This window comes from Bubalus bubalis, chromosome 11 (genome assembly GCF_019923935.1).
Source record: "Bubalus bubalis isolate 160015118507 breed Murrah chromosome 11, NDDB_SH_1, whole genome shotgun sequence".
Taxonomy (NCBI): Eukaryota; Metazoa; Chordata; class Mammalia; order Artiodactyla; family Bovidae; genus Bubalus; species Bubalus bubalis.
Genome location: NC_059167.1, coordinates 81,201,411 through 81,217,096, shown reverse-complemented (window position 1 = coordinate 81,217,096; position 15,686 = coordinate 81,201,411). Strand labels below are relative to the sequence as shown.

Sequence of the window (15,686 nt, the reverse complement as noted above, 5' to 3'; positions counted from 1 at the left end):
TGTGGCTCCCTGAGTTCCCAGAGCACCTGGTTTGGACCTCTTACAGCATCGAATGCCTTCTGCCTTGTGTTGTAGTATTTTACACATCTGTCTTGTCGTCGTCTTGTTACCAAGCTACTTGAGGGCTAGGTTCGAATCTGTTTAATCTTTGCGTCTCCATAATGAGGAGATCAGCCTGGACTGTACCTTGCACGGTACAGGTGCTCAGCACATTTAGATGGAAGAGTAACTGCCGGTAGGGAATATAAAAGTCCTGCTGAAGGCGAAAGCCAGCATTGCTCCCTGCTGAAAACGATTCATGTGCTCTATTTGATAGTGACTTTAGGAGATACCTTAACTCGACGTTCCATTAGCCAGCAGAAGTCAGGAGTTTCCATTACGATTGATGATCCAGTCCGGACTGCTCAGGTGCCCTCCCCACCCCGGGGCAAGATCAGTAACATCGTCCACATCTCCAATTTGGTAAGTCATCATTTCCAACAGTGCAGCTTGATGTAGAGTCAGAGCTGTGGACTCGTGTTTCTTAAGGTTCACCTCCTACGTCTGCTGGTTATTCACTCATTGACTCTGAGTGAGTTATTTAACCTCACAACCTGTCTCATCTGAAAAATGAGAAAAAAGTATCACCTTGCAGGATTGTCTCGAGTTTGTAGAGAGCCTGACCTGAGCATATTTCTTGTCTTCTTGGAGACCCTGAAGTTTCATTCTCGTTGGCAGGTTCGTCCCTTCACTTTAGGCCAACTGAAGGAGTTGTTGGGACGTACAGGAACTCTGGTAGAAGAGGCTTTTTGGATTGACAAGATCAAATCTCACTGCTTTGTAACGGTGAGGGGAAGAAGCCGGTTCTCTAGGTTGTGCCCTGTATCTCCTTTTGTGACCAACGTGGGCAGGTTTGAGGCCTTACGGCAAGCGGGAGGGAGGGAAGGCCCGTTGTGACCTTCTGCCTCTCCCTTCCTCCGTCAGTACTCAACAGTAGAGGAAGCAGTTGCCACCCGCACAGCTCTCCATGGGGTCAAATGGCCCCAGTCCAACCCCAAATTCCTTTGTGCTGACTATGCTGAGCAAGATGAGGTAAGAAACCAAGGGAGAGGCAAGAGGGGAGGGGCAGGGGAGGCCATCATCTGCGAGACTCCAGCTGAGACCCTGGCCAAACCGTTGGTCTCTGAGGGTCCTCCTCCTTCCACTTTGGTTCCCTGAGTTGAGCTGTGAGTCTGTTCGCCAGTGCCTGGGCTCCTTCAGTGGGGTGATGTTGTCTCCACCCTTGTTCCTCCTCTGCCCGCAGCTGGACTATCACCGAGGCCTCTTGGTGGACCGTCCCTCTGAAACTAAGACAGAGGAGCAGGGGATGCCACGGCCACTGCACCCCCCACCCCCACCCCCAGCCCAGCCACCACAGCACCCCAGAGCAGAGCAGCGGGAGCAGGAGCGGGCGGTACGGGAGCAGTGGGCAGAACGGGAACGGGAAATGGAGCGGCGGGAGCGGACTCGATCCGAGCGCGAATGGGATCGGGACAAAGTTCGAGAAGGGCCCCGTTCCCGATCCCGGTCCCGTGATCGCCGCCGGAAGGAACGCGCAAAGTCTAAAGAAAAGAAGAGTGAGAAGAAAGGTACTTAGCTTCGGGGGCACAGTACCCACCTGTAAGTGGGAAAGGGACCCAGATGGGATGGGCCACAGGGTCACGTGTGTCAAGTCTGAACCACTTCCTTCCACCTCAGAGAAAGCTCAGGAGGAACCACCTGCCAAGCTGCTGGACGACCTTTTCCGCAAGACCAAGGCAGCTCCCTGCATCTATTGGCTCCCACTGACTGACAGCCAGGTGAGTGGCTGCCTTCCCGCCCTGCTCAGAAATTCACCAGGCTAGGGGGCACGGAGGGCAGAGTCATGTGACTGTGGGAGCGAGTAGGCCTAGGTATCCTATCGGCTTAGGATAATAAGGCAGAAGAAGCTAAGCATCATGGAAAGAGGCAGTTTCAAGACCCAGTTGACTGTACAATAGAGAAGCCAGACCCAAAAAGGTAGAAGGTAGACATGGAGATTGGAACTTTGTGTGTGTATCCAAACTGGCTGTGCCAGCCACACTTCTTGGAAGTTGATTTTAGTTAGCTGAAAAATTTGTGTTTTATAAACTCAGCCATTTTTCTGCTTTTTCCTTTCTAGGGATTTTAGCTTTTCTAATGGGGCTTTTTTCTTGATGGGCCTTTTGGGAATTTTAGGCTTATGCTACTCCACTGAAGAAAATAGAGAATTTTTTCACCTCTAAGTAGCTTGGGAAATACTAGAGGCCAGGCATGGATGGTGCTGCTACCTGTCATGGCTGTAACAGGTGAAAACTGGGAGGGCTTGGGGCTCTGAGACAAGGACAGGTGTGACTGCTGGGCCCTCCCCCTTCCTGCGTAATAGCAAGGCGGACGGTGATCCTGAGCTAGGAGTGCAGGGTCCAGGAGCAGGGGGATCAGGTGGGACTGCTGTGAACGGGTTTGAGATGCCTGTTCTCTGCCTTCCCTGCCTGCTACAGATTGTTCAGAAGGAGGCAGAGCGGGCTGAACGGGCCAAGGAGCGGGAGAAGCGGCGAAAGGAGCAAGAAGAAGAAGAGCAGAAGGAGAGGGAGAAGGAGGCAGAGCGGGAACGGACCCGGCAGCTGGAGCGAGAGAAGCGGCGAGAACACAGCCGAGAGAGGGACAGGGAGAGAGAGAGGGACCGGGAGCGGGACAGGGGGGATCGAGATCGGGAGCGGGACAGGGAGCGGGAACGAGGCAGGGAGAGGGACCGCAGAGACACCAAGCGCCACAGCAGGAGCCGGAGCAGGAGCACACCTGTGCGGGACCGGGGCGGGCGCCGCTAGCCGGGAAAACACTAGGGAGAGCTGCAGGCGTGGGCCACCCTCCCCCAGGGTGGGTTCAAGGCCACAGAGGGATAGGTACAATCTCCACCACCCTGGAACCAGGGTCATTCACACCATTTGCCCAGTGCTGAAGTCTGGCTGCCACCTGTCCCCAAATACCAAATGGAGCAGTGGCCACCTTCCCACCCTTACCCCACCTCCATAATCTATCTCTTGGGACTCAGCCCTTTCCTCTCATTTCCAGTGAAGTCTGTGAGAGGGAAGAGCTAAGTTAGGGAGGGAGGTATTGGCTGAGAAGTGGGGAACAGCCAGGAGCCCCAAACCTCCCTTGTTTTTTCCTCCATCCTGCTCACCACCTCTGGTACTCGAACCCCCCTTTTGGGAACAGCCGGGGCCAGGACTGGGTCACCTATGAGCTGAATCAGCATCTCCTCCTGAGTCCCAGGGCCCCTGCAGTTCCCAGTCTCTTCTGTCCTGCAGCCCTTGCCTCCTGCCCACCGGTTCCACTTTATATCCACCTTTTCCTTTTGTTCAATTTTTATTTTTATTTTTTTTATTATTAAATGATGTGGTCTATGGAAAATAATAAAAATCTGACTTAGTTTTAACTAGTGTGTGATGGAGTGGCTTTCCTTGGTCAGGGCCTGGGTGAGAGCCAAATTGAAGTGGAGGCCGTCTCCTGTAAGTGCAGCCGGTATTACCTGCATTCCATACACTTAGGCTGCTGCTTCCCGGAGAGGGGACTCCCCACCCTCTCTCCATCCCTGCCTCGGCTCTGACCACACCACAGCTGTGCGGCTTTCCCTCCCCGCAGTGAGGCAGACCCCCTGGGAAGATGACGGGCCTGTCCTGTTGCTGGAGGCAGTTGGTCACCTGCTCACCACCTTCAAGGTCTTCCCATAACTGCCACCAGGGGGCGGCAGCAGCTCGCTCAGTAGGCTTCTGTAAACGAGCTTCCCAAAAAGGCTCCGTGCCCTCCCGCGGATGTCTTACCTCGGTCCCTGACCTGTTTGTTCCCTGGGCCCAGCCCGCGGACTCCCTGGACCCGTCAGCCGTGCTTAAGGCCCCCAGCCGGCCCGCTACCCTGCCCTGCACAGGTTCCCAAAATGCCGCCGCCTCACGGCCGAGGTCCTCCGCAGTTCCCAAGGCCGGTCCGGGAGCGGCGAGCCGGGCCTCCGCAGTGGGTTCCAGGATCCCGGGCTCACCGTGCGCTCGCCATTCGTCCGGTTGCGGGCCGCTTCGCGCCGCGCGATGCGCCCTCCCCGCTAGCTCTTCGGAAACGGCCTGGCACCGAGGCGTGGACGCACCCCCACCCGAGTGCCCCTCAGGGCGCTGCGGGCCTGGCTCGGGAGGGGCGCCGCATCTGTATGCGCCCGGCGGCCAGCAGCGCCGAGGGGGCGGGCACCAGGCGCCGCCCCCGCCCTCGCCGCGCGGCCCGGGCTGGCCGGGGAGGGTCGGAGGCTGGGCTCTCCTCTCCCGCGCGGCGCGGAGCCGCCTCGCTCCTCCGCAGGCGGAGCCTCCTTCCCCCGCCCCCTCCGTCTCGCTCCCTTGTTCTCGCCGGGGCCGCTCAGACCTGCAGCGGAGCCGCGGCGCCCGCTCCGATCGGCTCGGGGCTGCGCCCCCGGGACCCGGCGACTGGGGCGGGCGGGAGCGCTCCCCGCCAAGCTGGGCCCCTAGGCACTGCCAGGTAAGGGCGCCTGCCCTGGAGCCCACGGTCGGGAATCCGCGAAGGGGCAGCAGGGGGCCCGCAGCCTGCGGGTGTCTTCAGAGCGGTGAGCGGTGCGCTCCGCGGCTGGGAGCCACTGCCGGCTCCCTTCTCCCGCGCTCTACCGCTTTCCCTTCTTCCCTCGCACCTCTTTTCCTCTTTTTCCCATTTTCCTCTCCCTCGATTTCTCTTCATCCTGCCTCCTCTTCTGCCTGTTTGCTTTTTGTGTCCCTTCCGTCTCCCCAACCCTTCTCTCTCCCTCTTGCTTGTCTTGCTCCATCTCCTCTTCCTCTTTGCCTTTTTCTTCCTTCACCTTTCTCTCCTTTCCTGTCTTCCTTTTCCCGCTTTCCTTTCTCTCCCCGATCCTTCCCTCTCCCCTCCCCGCTATCCTGTTTCCCACTCCTCTATCCCCTGCCTTCTCTTCGTCCCGCCTCCCTCCCAGGTCTCCGGCTTCCCTCCGGCTTCCCTCTTCCCTCGGGAAGGAAAGGACTGTCAGGTGTGTGTCTGCTCTGGGGGAGGAGGGGCGCAGCCACAGCCACTTGAGGGGTCCCCCCTAGGAGGAGAAGGGGGAGACAGCGGTGGGAAGGGTCCTCTCTCTACCTTCCTTCCCGCATCCCCTCCCAGCTGCCCCCTCTCCCAGAATGAAGTTCTGAGCTGGGGCGGCCTGGTCTGACCCCCGCAGTTGCAGCCGCCCCTTTCTGCTTATCACAGTGCTGGCCGCCCTTCCACCCATTCTGGAGCCTGGTACCCAGGACTCCTCTCTGCCTTTCAGACACCCAGACCACCTCCTTTGATCTCTTTCCTCCTGTCTCTTGCTGCCATTCTTTCTCTGTCTCTGCGGACAGTCCCTGAGTCTTGTTCTCACCCTGCATCTCGCTGTGTCTCTAGCCTCTGGGTCTGCTTCCCCAGTCTGGCTTCTACCGCCCCCCTTTTCTCAGTTCCCCCCTCCCACTCTGTCTGTGAGCCCAGTCCCCCTTCAAGGACTTCAGCTAGCAGTGAGCCAGGGAGCAGATTCTGGAGAGGAGGGGTTCCTGTGGAGGACAGACTTTCACAGGTTCTCAACCCTGTCTGAGGAAGCCCTCCTTATCATTTCAGCCTGACCCTCGGCACCCTGAGACCACACCTCCATGAATCCCAATTCCTGGATTTTTAAGCCCTTTCCATGGTAGCCCCCATCTCCTCCATCACCTAGCTGCACACTCACCCTGGGAGCTCAGGGGCCAGATTTGTGCTTCCAAGCCCTCCCAGCGTCCCCTCTCCTATTTTCTTCCCAAGCTTTCCTATTCAGAGTTGACTGGCCAAAGATTTATCAGCTTGGAGGGCTGGAGATGAATACAGGCAGAGAGCCTGGGTGGAGGGAAAGATCAGACTGCTCTCATTCTCATTCTGGGTTCTGGGCAGTGGGGTATCTGGTTCCTTGGAGGTTTGATCTTTGGAGCGTCTAACTTTGGGAGGAGATGGTAAAGGTTTCCTCAACCCTGATCAGCTGCCTATCCTGCAGGTGTGGATCCATGGGGTAACCCCAACGCCTCTGCCCCTCTGCCCCAGCCAGCTCATGCCTCAGCACCCAGGAGCAGTGAACAGAGCCTTGGCTGGAGCCCAAACATGTGGGGCCTGGTGAGGCTTCTGCTGGCCTGGCTGGGTGGCTGGGGCTGCATAGGGCGCCTGGCAGCCCCAGCTCGGGCTTGGGCAGGGTCCCGGGGGGGCCCAGAACCATCACTGCTTCGGACCCGAAGGAGCTGGGTGTGGAACCAATTCTTTGTCATTGAGGAGTATGCTGGACCAGAGCCTGTCCTTATTGGCAAGGTAAGGCTCAGCCCCTCCCACATTTCCCCTGACTCTCAAGGCTCTCCTCTGCAACTTCATCACTTCTGCAATGACCTTGGTCCCTGAGGATTCCCAACACTGTCCCCAATCCTAGAGGTAGACTCTTTAACTTTCTGTCACCATTCTTGGAACCTGCTGCCATCTTTCCCTGACCCCTACAGCTGCACTCAGATGTGGACAGGGGTGAGGGCCGCACCAAGTACCTGCTGACCGGAGAGGGCGCAGGCACCGTATTTGTGATTGATGAGGCCACAGGCAATATCCATGTCACCAAGAGCCTGGACCGGGAGGAGAAGGCACAGTACGTGCTACTGGCCCAAGCCGTGGACCGAGCCTCCAACCGACCCCTGGAGCCCCCATCGGAGTTCATTATCAAGGTGCAAGATATCAACGACAACCCACCCATCTTTCCCCTCGGGCCCTACCATGCCACAGTGCCCGAGATGTCCAATGTGGGTGAGTACCCTAGGTCTGGACATCCTGGAGTGCCCTCACCTCTCCTTCCCCCACTGCTTTCTGCCCCAGAACCCATCTCCTTCAATTCAGCCCTGCTCGTGTCTAGGTCCCACTCATCTGCTTTTCTTCCCCACGTGGCTCTGTCCTGGCTGAGTGGGGTGCCGGAACCCCCTGCAGGGACATCAGTGATCCAGGTGACTGCTCACGACGCTGATGACCCCAGCTATGGGAACAGCGCCAAGTTGGTGTACACCGTGTTGGATGGACTGCCTTTCTTCTCTGTGGACCCCCAGACTGGTGAGGCTAGAGCTCGGGAGCCAGGTGAGGCAGCTGTGGGATCAGGCAAGCCTGACCCGTCATCTCTCCCCAGGAGTGGTGCGGACTGCCATCCCCAACATGGACCGGGAGACGCAGGAGGAGTTCTTAGTGGTGATTCAAGCCAAGGACATGGGCGGCCACATGGGGGGGCTGTCGGGCAGCACCACAGTGACGGTCACCCTCAGCGATGTCAACGACAACCCCCCCAAGTTCCCTCAGAGTAAGGGGCCAGTGCCGCCACCTGAGCCATCCTTTGACCACCCCACCCCACCCCTGTCGCCTCTGGAGAAGCCTCCTCCCACATCTTCCCCCAGCCAGGCCTGGGAGAAGGACGTGCTGGGGGAGGGAGGAGGGCTGGGAGCCTCTCTAAGAACATCTCCCTCCATCCACCCCAAGGCCTGTACCAGTTCTCTGTGGTGGAGACTGCTGGGCCGGGCACCCTGGTGGGCCGGTTGCGGGCCCAGGACCCAGACCTGGGGGACAACGCCCTCATGGCATACAGCATCCTTGACGGGGAGGGGTCGGAGGCCTTCAGCATCAGCACAGACTCCCAGGGTCGAGATGGGCTCCTCACCGTCCGCAAGGTGAGTGCTTCAGACCCACTCACACCTGCCTCCTGCCCCAGAGGACAGGCTCCTCACCAGGCTAGAGCAGACTTGGGATCTCTGTGTTGGAGCTCAGAGATTGTGGTCCTCTCCTCATCCTTCAGATGAGAGTCTGGGGCTCAGAATGGGCGAGTGACTGGCTCGAGGACTTTGCACAGGGCAAGTCTTTGATGGAACTGGGGGCAGACCTGGAGTTCTGACCAAGTAATCTGCCCCCCACCACCCTGACCACTGAGGCCACTGCCCCTCTGATGCCCATCTCCCTGAGGCCTGCACCTCCCTCGGTAACTTCATCTCCCTCACCATAGCCCCTAGACTTTGAGACCCGTCGCGCCTACTCTTTTCGCGTGGAGGCCACCAATACGCTCATCGACCCAGCCTATCTGCGGCGAGGGCCCTTCAAGGATGTGGCCTCAGTGCGCGTGGCTGTGCAGGACGCTCCAGAGCCACCTGCCTTCACCCAGGCTGCCTACCACCTGGCAGTGCCTGAGAACAAGGCTCCTGGGACCCTGGTGGGCCAGGTGTCAGCCACGGACCTGGACTCCCCAGCCAGCCCCATCAGGTGAGCTGGCGTGGGGCAGGGCGGGGCCTCAGGGAAAGGCCCAGCCGCAGGCTATTCCCACCAAGGATTCACCCCCCTTTCCCTGCCCATCACACTCCCCTCCTGGTAGAAGTCTTCCCCACTGCAGGCCTGGGAGCCAGGGGAGGGCTGGAGGACCTGCTAACCAGACTCTCCACCCATCCCTGCGTGGATGGCAGTGGCGCCTCCCAGTGGCCGTGAGAGCGGATATGCCATTTCATCTGATGAGGGCGCCAGATCAGCTGATGGCTGTGGCTGTGGCTATTGATCACTCCCTCAGCGCCTCACGTTTTACTCACTTGATAACACTTCATTTTCACAACAACCTGTGAGAGGAGGATTGAAGATAAGGGTAGGAGTCTTCTCGGTTCCAGCTGCTTTAGAGGCTCAGCCCTGAGAGGTTGCGTTAACATGTCCCAGTCACACTTTCAGTAAGCAGCAATGCTGGAATTCCAATCCAGACTTGTCGGCCTCAAGAAGACCCACTCTTTCCACCTGCCCAGCCTGCTGCCCGGCATCCCTGTCACAGCACTGAGGGAGGGGCCAGTGTCATTCTCCTTTGATAGTTGAGGGAACGGGTTAAAAGATTTGCCCAAGGTCACACAGCTAGTCTGAGACAGAGCAGAGACAGAACTCAGGTCCTCGGTCCCCAGAACAGAGCCCAAGAGTCAGAAAGACAGGCAGTGGTTGCCCCATGTCACCTCTGTCTCTCTTCCCACACCCCCATGAAACTCAGCACCCCATGTCATAGGATTGGTGTTGCCCAGAGATATTTGTATTTCGAGGGGACCCTAACATGAATTATGGCTCCAGGTGCACAGGGCAGGCACTGCCTGGTCAGCTCATGCAGGCCCTTTGCCCAGATGAGCCGGGAGGCCCAGCAAGGTGAACAGGAGGGAGGGAGGGGTGGCCGCCAGCTCGGCCCTGCCCCAGCTCAGCCCCACACCTGGCTCCATCTCCCCAGATACTCCATCCTCCCGCACTCGGACCTGGAGCGCTGCTTCTCCATTGAGTCTGAAGACGGCACCATCCGCACAGCAGTGCCCCTGGACCGAGAGGCTCGTGTCTGGCACAACCTCACAGTGCTGGCCACAGAGCTTGGTGAGGAGTCCTGGGTCTCCAGGAGGGCCGGGAGGAGGCGGCAGCCTCCTGGCAGAGGGGCCGTCCCTGGGGATGGGGTGAGGGGGGTGTTAGTGCCACACACCCCCACCCAGGGTATAACGACTAGGTGCCCAGCCTGGACCATTACCACCAGGCCGGCCTACTGGTCTCCTGGGCTGGACTGGGCACAGCGGGTTGGCTTAAGCATTTCCTCTCACCTTTAATTTGCTCCCATACCTGACTTTCCCCAAGTCAAAATAAATCTAACCTCAGATAGCTCTCAATCCCTAAGAACCCCAACATGCACCCTGGGAGACCCTGCTTTGCCCAGTCTCTGCTTCAGGCTGAAGTGGGAACAGGGAGGAGCTGGGCCCTCCTCCGGGAGCTGACCCGGGAGTGCCAGCAGCCTCTCCCTGGGAAGCTTTGTGGGAAGCCCCCACGGGAGGGGAGAGGGGCCAGCTCCCTGCACTGCCCGTGTCGGTCAGCAGTCATCAGCAGCATGGTTCAGCTGCCTCTGGGCAGCTGTGGCCCGCGGGGGCAGGGAGGCCTCCCCTCCTGTGAACCTGTCCCTGCTGTGCCTGCTCATGCTTCAGCGTCTCCCACATTCGCTGTCCATGTCCTGTCTGTGGAAGTTGTCCCTGTGTGCCTACATACTTACACCATGTCAATGAAGAGCTAAAGCGCTGTGTGTGTGTACATATGGGTGCGCACTTCATGTGTGTGAAAAATACATATACATACCTACACATATGCTTATGAGTATATGTCTATAGTTGCATATATGTGTGTATATAGTTGAGTGTATAGAGTTATATTATTTGTGGATATATGTAATTGGATATGTATAGTGAAACTTGGTAGCTCAGCTAGTAAAGAGTCTGCCTGCAATGCAGGAGACCCCGGTTCCATCCCTGGGTTGGGAAGATCCCCTGGAGGAGGGCATGGCAACCCACTCCAGTATTCTTGCCTGGAGAAAACCCCTGGACAGAGGAGCCTGGTGAGCTACAGTCCATGGGGTCACAAAGAGTCAGACACGACTGAGCGACTAAGCACAGCACAGTGATAGACGCAGTAGCTGTTTGTATACATTGTTTTGTGTATGTGAGTGTTTGTGGACAGCTAGTAATAATTTACTACTTACTGTGTATCGGACACTGTTCTAAGTACCAAATGTAGATGCATTCACTTCATCATCACCACAACTTTATGAGGGATGTATGATTTTTTTTCTCCCATTTTAAAAGGAGGAAACTCAGACAAAGAGAAGTTAAATAACTTCCTGAGGTCACGCAGACATTAAGTGGTGGGGGCCTCAGTCGGGTTGCAGTCTCAGCTGTTATCTCCTCCACCATATGTGTTGAACTATATGTGGATAGGTTTATGTTTATGAGTGTGCAGCTGTGTGACAGTGCGTGCATGTCTGTCCATGTGAACATCCCTGTGTGTGCTTTGGCCGTCTGTTTACATAGCCCTGTGTGTGTGTGTGTGTGTGTGTGTGTGTGTGTATTTCTCTCACTGTCTTCTTACCTCCTGCCAAATCCTGCTCCCCATGCCCCCAAATCCCAATACTAAGTAGCAGGCCCTGAGCCCTTACTGCAGTGAAAGACGGACCCCAGCCCTGTCCCATCTCCCAGACCCTTTAGCCAGGCAGTCCACTCCTCTGCCTAGGCTGTGACCTCAGCCCCTTCCCAAGAGCCAACCAGCTCTCCCTCAACTTGGGGGAAAGACTAAAGGAACCGAGAGATTTAGCCTAGGGGAGATGAGCGCTGGGGAGGGCAGGGATGCACACTTTGCATTTTCTCTTGGATGCCATTGGCAGTGAGGAGCAAGGCAGGGTAATGATGGGGGCCACCCAATGACGAGGGGGCCTGTCTATGGCTGTGGTACCCAGGCTGGCCTGGCTCTGCGCCTGAGAATCAGGTAGCTCCTCCCTCCCCGAGGTCAATTCTAAGTGATGCTCATTGCTACACCACAGCCTCCCAGACCTCTGATGGGGCGTGTGTGTGTGTGCACGAGTGCACATGTGTGTATGTCTGTCCCACTGTTTTCATGCATGAAAATGCGTTCTCCGCATCCTGGGGGTGGTGATGCTACATTCACTGTCCATGTGGAACATTCCTTCTATGTGCGCTGTATTCGTTTTAAACACTGAGTACATCGAATGTGTGGTATGAACGCGCTGCATCTTTCATGGCTGTTGTCTGGTCTGCATCGTCTGTCTACCTTTCCTTGACGGTGCATGTGCCTGCGTGTGGGTTATTGTTCATGTATGTTGTGGGCGCTACGCTCCTGTTGAATGTATATGGGGTATGTATTCCACATATTCTTGGGTACCGCATGGATGTTATATGCACTTGTTCCCTTCACTTCACAACATTGATGCTACCTGCATATCACATGCATACCTCATGTGTCTCACATGCATGCCATGTTCTGGATGTGACATTCACACACCATATGTACTGTGTATAACTGTGATGTGTGTGCTTGCGTGGGGTGCACATGTTCGTGTTCTGGCTTCAGACAGCTCTGCACAGGCTTCCCGGGTGCAAGTGGCCATCCAGACCCTGGACGAGAATGACAATGCTCCCCAGCTGGCTGAGCCCTATGACACCTTTGTGTGCGATTCTGCAGCCCCCAGCCAGGTAAGCCACGGAGGCAGGCGGGTTGGGACCTCAGGACCTCCAGCTGCCCACTCCATATGAGGTTTCTCTTCTTCCTCTCAGCTGATTCAGGTCATCCGAGCCCTGGACAGAGATGAAGTCGGCAACAACAGCCGTGTCTCCTTTCATGGCCCTCTGGGCCCCGATGCCAACTTCACTGTCAGGGACAACCAAGGTGGGTAGCCTCCCACAGCTGTGCTTCGCTCCCCTCCTCCACCAACCCTAACTCTACCCACCTACCTGGAGCTCCACCCTACAGAATGTACATGCAGTTTTGGGAGTTCCTTGATGGCCTGGTGGGGTGGGGGCATGGGGGATGTGTATGTGTTCAGTTGTATCCGACTCTGTGACCCCATGGACTGTAGCCCACCAGGCTCCTCTGTCCATGGGATTCTCCAGGCAAGAATAGTGGAATGGGTTGCCATTTCCCACTCCAGGAAATGGAGATGCCGACTTCATCTCCAGGGGATCTTCCTGACTCAGGGAGCAGACCCACATCTCTTGTGTTTCCTGCATTGGCAGGCAGGTTCTTTACCATTGGTGCCAAAGGATTCTGGGATTCAGGGCTTTCACTGCAGGGGCCTGGGTTCAGTCCCTGGTTGGGGAACTGAGATCCTGCCAGCCACACAGTGTGGCCAAAATACATAAAAGGTGGCTGTAGTTTTGCTCTTTGCAAACCTTCCCCACAGACAGCTTTGTCTCCATGGGCTGCACTGACCGTAGTGGGAAGGTATCCCAGGAGGTGCCCAAAGACCTGTCTCTCCTACAGATGGCTCCGCCAGCCTGCTGCTGCCCTCTCGCCCCGCTCCACCCCGCCAGGCCCCCTACTTGGTTCCCATAGAACTGTGGGACTGGGGGCAGCCAGTACTGAGCAGTACAGCCACAGTAACTGTCAGTGTGTGCCGCTGCTGGCCTGATGGCTCCGTGGCGTCCTGCAGGCCCGAGGCTCAGCTCTCACCTGCTGGGCTCAGCACCGGGGCTCTGCTTGCCATCGTCACCTGTGTGGGCACGCTGCTGGGTGAGTCAAGCCATAGATGGGGTCATAGATGTGAGGTCCAGGCCTGCGGGGGGTGTGGAGAGAAGCAGGACCTTGGACATAGGGAAGTCCATCCTAGGTCATGAAGGAACCCTCATGCCTGGGTATTCCCACTGCCTGATACACCCAAGAGAAACACTCTGGCTTCATATCCCTGACCTGCCAGGCTAAGGACAGTCATGAGCCATAAAAACTATTTGCTGAGCCCCAACTCTGGGCCATATGTGGTGCTGGGCACATCACTTGGTATTTCATCCTTTCAACAACCTTAAGGGGTAAATTTGTTTCTCTTTTCCACACAAGCAATCCAAGGGCCAAAGAGGTTCAGAGAAGTTAAGCAACTCTCTGTGGTCACACAGCAATGGTTGAAGTCAGGATTCAAAAGCGTTTTGCCAAAGGTCAAAGCTAGGGCTTGCCACCCCTAGGCCTTTCCAAATGGAGCTTGTGCACCTCTCCCCCAGCCCTGGTGGTGCTCTTCGTGGCTCTGCGGCGCCAGAAGCAAGAAGCCCTGATGGTGCTCGAGGAGGAGGATGTGCGCGAGAACATCATCACCTACGACGACGAGGGCGGCGGTGAGGAGGACACGGAGGCCTTCGACATCAGCGCCCTGCAGAACCCTGACGGGGCGGCCCCGCCGGCGCCTGGCCCACCCGCGCGCCGCGATGTGCTGCCCTGGGCGCGGGCACCACGCCAGCCGCGGCCCCCCGGCCCCGCCGACGTGGCGCAGCTGCTGGCGCTGCGGCTGCGCGAGGCAGACGAGGACCCTAGTGTGCCGCCCTACGACTCCGTGCAGGTGTACGGCTACGAGGGCCGCGGCTCTTCCTGCGGTTCCCTCAGCTCCCTGGGCTCCGGCAGTGAGATCGGCGGAGCCCCGGGCCCGGCTGAGCCGCTGGACGACTGGGGGCCGCTCTTTCGTACCCTGGCCGAGCTCTACGGGGCCAAGGAGCCCCCAGCCCCCTGAGACCGGCCTGGCCCTGCCCCCGCTTCCCCTACCGAAGCGGGGCGGCAGCGTAGGCCCTCTGAGTGAGCCCCCCGGGTCCAGGCAGGCGGCAGCAGCCCAGGGGCCCCCAGGCCTCCCCAGTCCCCGTGTCCCTCCTTCCCACCTCCCCAAGGCAACCGCCTCCTTACGTCCCTCCTCCCCAGTCGTCTGTTCCTTTCTGTTCAGGGCTCTGTCTGTCTCTGACACGTTCCCTGTCTGGGTCTGGGTTGTGCGGCTCCGACTCTGAACCTCCCGCTTCTCTCACTGTGATTCCACTCTCTCGTGGCTCTGTTTTGGTCTGCTCCATTCTGAATCTGTCACACAGATGTGTTGCCCTTGCACACACACATGCTCTCTGTCTGTCTCCTGCCCACATCTGCCCACATTCTCTGTGGGTCCCTGTGATTGGCTTTTTGTTTTTTTCTGTTGTCCATCCCAAAAGCAAGAGAAACGTCCAGCCACTGCTGCCCACCCTCCTGCAGGGGATGTTCTGCCCCAGGTCAGTGTCCCTAGACCTCGTGGAGCACCAGGCTGGCCCAAAGCCCTCCCCCACTCACCGCCTCTCACTCTGGCTCTCCTGTGTTTACAGACCTGCCCGCATGGTTCCATCCATCACTCATGGCCTCATCCTGGCTCCACTGGCCTCCAGCAGAGAGAGGGAGCCAGCCCACCTCCCAGGGCGAGAGCTCCAGCCCCCCACTGTGGCTGCCTCCCTGGAGCTCTGCCCAGCTGTCAACCGGCCTTGGGCATCCTGGCTCTGGGCATCGTCTTGTATGCTTCCCAGCCCCTGGGGGAGGGGAAGGAAAGAGGGAGGCTGCTGGGGAAGGGGAAAGAGGGCGGAAGGGGAGGGGCCTCCATCTCTAATTTCATAATAAACAAACACTTTATTTTGTAAAGCTGGAGCCCTGCTTTCCTTTCCACACTCAGGTGTCTCTCAGAGCGTGTCGCTGTGCTGAAGGGCTGGAAGAGAGGCCTAAGCCCACCCCCTCGGCTCATTCTCTTTTCTCCTTTGGGGGACAGTCTGCTTCAAGTCCCTTTCACAGAGGAGAGTTTGGGTTGATTCCATTCTGGGACTAAGGAGATAATGACTCGTTCCCCTGCTCTCACCACCTCTGGGTTCTCTGTTGGTCTCAAAGTGTCCAAGGAAATTAAAACGTGGGGCTTGGCCAGAGGGGAGAGCAGGAGGGAGAGTGTGGAGAGAAGGAGGAGCTATAAAGAGACTAAGGAGAGAGGAAGAGGGGTTCTAGACTAGGACAGTGGGCAGGGGACAGCAGAGGGGAGCAAGCCAGTGCCTCCTGGGGCCTGTGGTCCCAGCTGGAAAAAGGCTGGGTCAGGGTAAGGTGGCACAGTCACAGTGGACCTGCCACATCCACCCTTCATTCTTCCCAGTCTGTGGTCTTGTTCTTCATGGGCACAAAGGAGGGGAGAGAGGGACCCCAGGAAGGCAGGCTGTTTTAGGGGTTGAACAAAAGTCAACTGGGACGGGAGCCCAGCGGGTGGCCAGCGTCTCTCACCGTGGGCTCCTTGAGTAGAGAAGGGGTCCACCCAGGAACAAACATTAGACTTGGCCCTG

General features: G+C 57.7%; 2 protein-coding genes across 12 annotated transcripts in view; both read left to right on the top strand.

Moving 5' to 3' along the window:
- ACIN1 (apoptotic chromatin condensation inducer 1) overlaps window positions 1–3,451 on the top strand; it is a 38,478-nt gene extending 35,027 nt beyond the window's left edge. For all 11 annotated transcript variants that reach the window (XM_044925307.1, XM_044925306.1, XM_006066476.3 and 8 more), the window contains 6 exons: window positions 317–462; window positions 718–825; window positions 964–1,071; window positions 1,283–1,607; window positions 1,717–1,817; window positions 2,517–3,451. In XM_044925307.1, coding sequence (XP_044781242.1) covers window positions 317–462; window positions 718–825; window positions 964–1,071; window positions 1,283–1,607; window positions 1,717–1,817; window positions 2,517–2,843 — 1,115 coding nt within the window. In that variant the 3' untranslated portion in view covers window positions 2,844–3,451. The remainder of the gene's footprint in view (window positions 1–316; window positions 463–717; window positions 826–963; window positions 1,072–1,282; window positions 1,608–1,716; window positions 1,818–2,516) is intronic.
- An 851-nt stretch (window positions 3,452–4,302) lies between these two features.
- On the top strand, window positions 4,303–15,009 carry CDH24 (cadherin 24). The gene is made up of 13 exons (XM_006066480.4): window positions 4,303–4,530; window positions 6,050–6,354; window positions 6,537–6,831; window positions 7,009–7,128; window positions 7,202–7,369; window positions 7,546–7,733; window positions 8,063–8,316; window positions 9,299–9,435; window positions 11,959–12,080; window positions 12,162–12,273; window positions 12,868–13,116; window positions 13,596–14,612; window positions 14,703–15,009. The coding sequence occupies exons 2-12, from the start codon at window positions 6,154–6,156 to the stop codon at window positions 14,093–14,095; spliced, it is 2,346 nt and encodes a 781-aa protein (XP_006066542.3). The 5' UTR covers window positions 4,303–4,530; window positions 6,050–6,153; the 3' UTR covers window positions 14,096–14,612; window positions 14,703–15,009.
- Window positions 15,010–15,686: the final 677 nt, after the last annotated feature.

What these genes read in the sequence shown, in the direction of transcription:
- CDH24 (XM_006066480.4), top strand. Translation starts at nt 6,154, where the DNA reads ATGTGGGGCCTGGTGAGGCTTCTGCTGGCCTGGCTGGGTGGCTGGGGC. An exon ending in CACTGTCAGGGACAACCAAG is followed by an intron (nt 12,274 to 12,867) that starts GTGGGTAGCCTC and finishes TCTCTCCTACAG; the next exon opens with ATGGCTCCGCCAGCCTGCTG. An exon ending in CTGTGTGGGCACGCTGCTGG is followed by an intron (nt 13,117 to 13,595) that starts GTGAGTCAAGCC and finishes CCTCTCCCCCAG; the next exon opens with CCCTGGTGGTGCTCTTCGTG.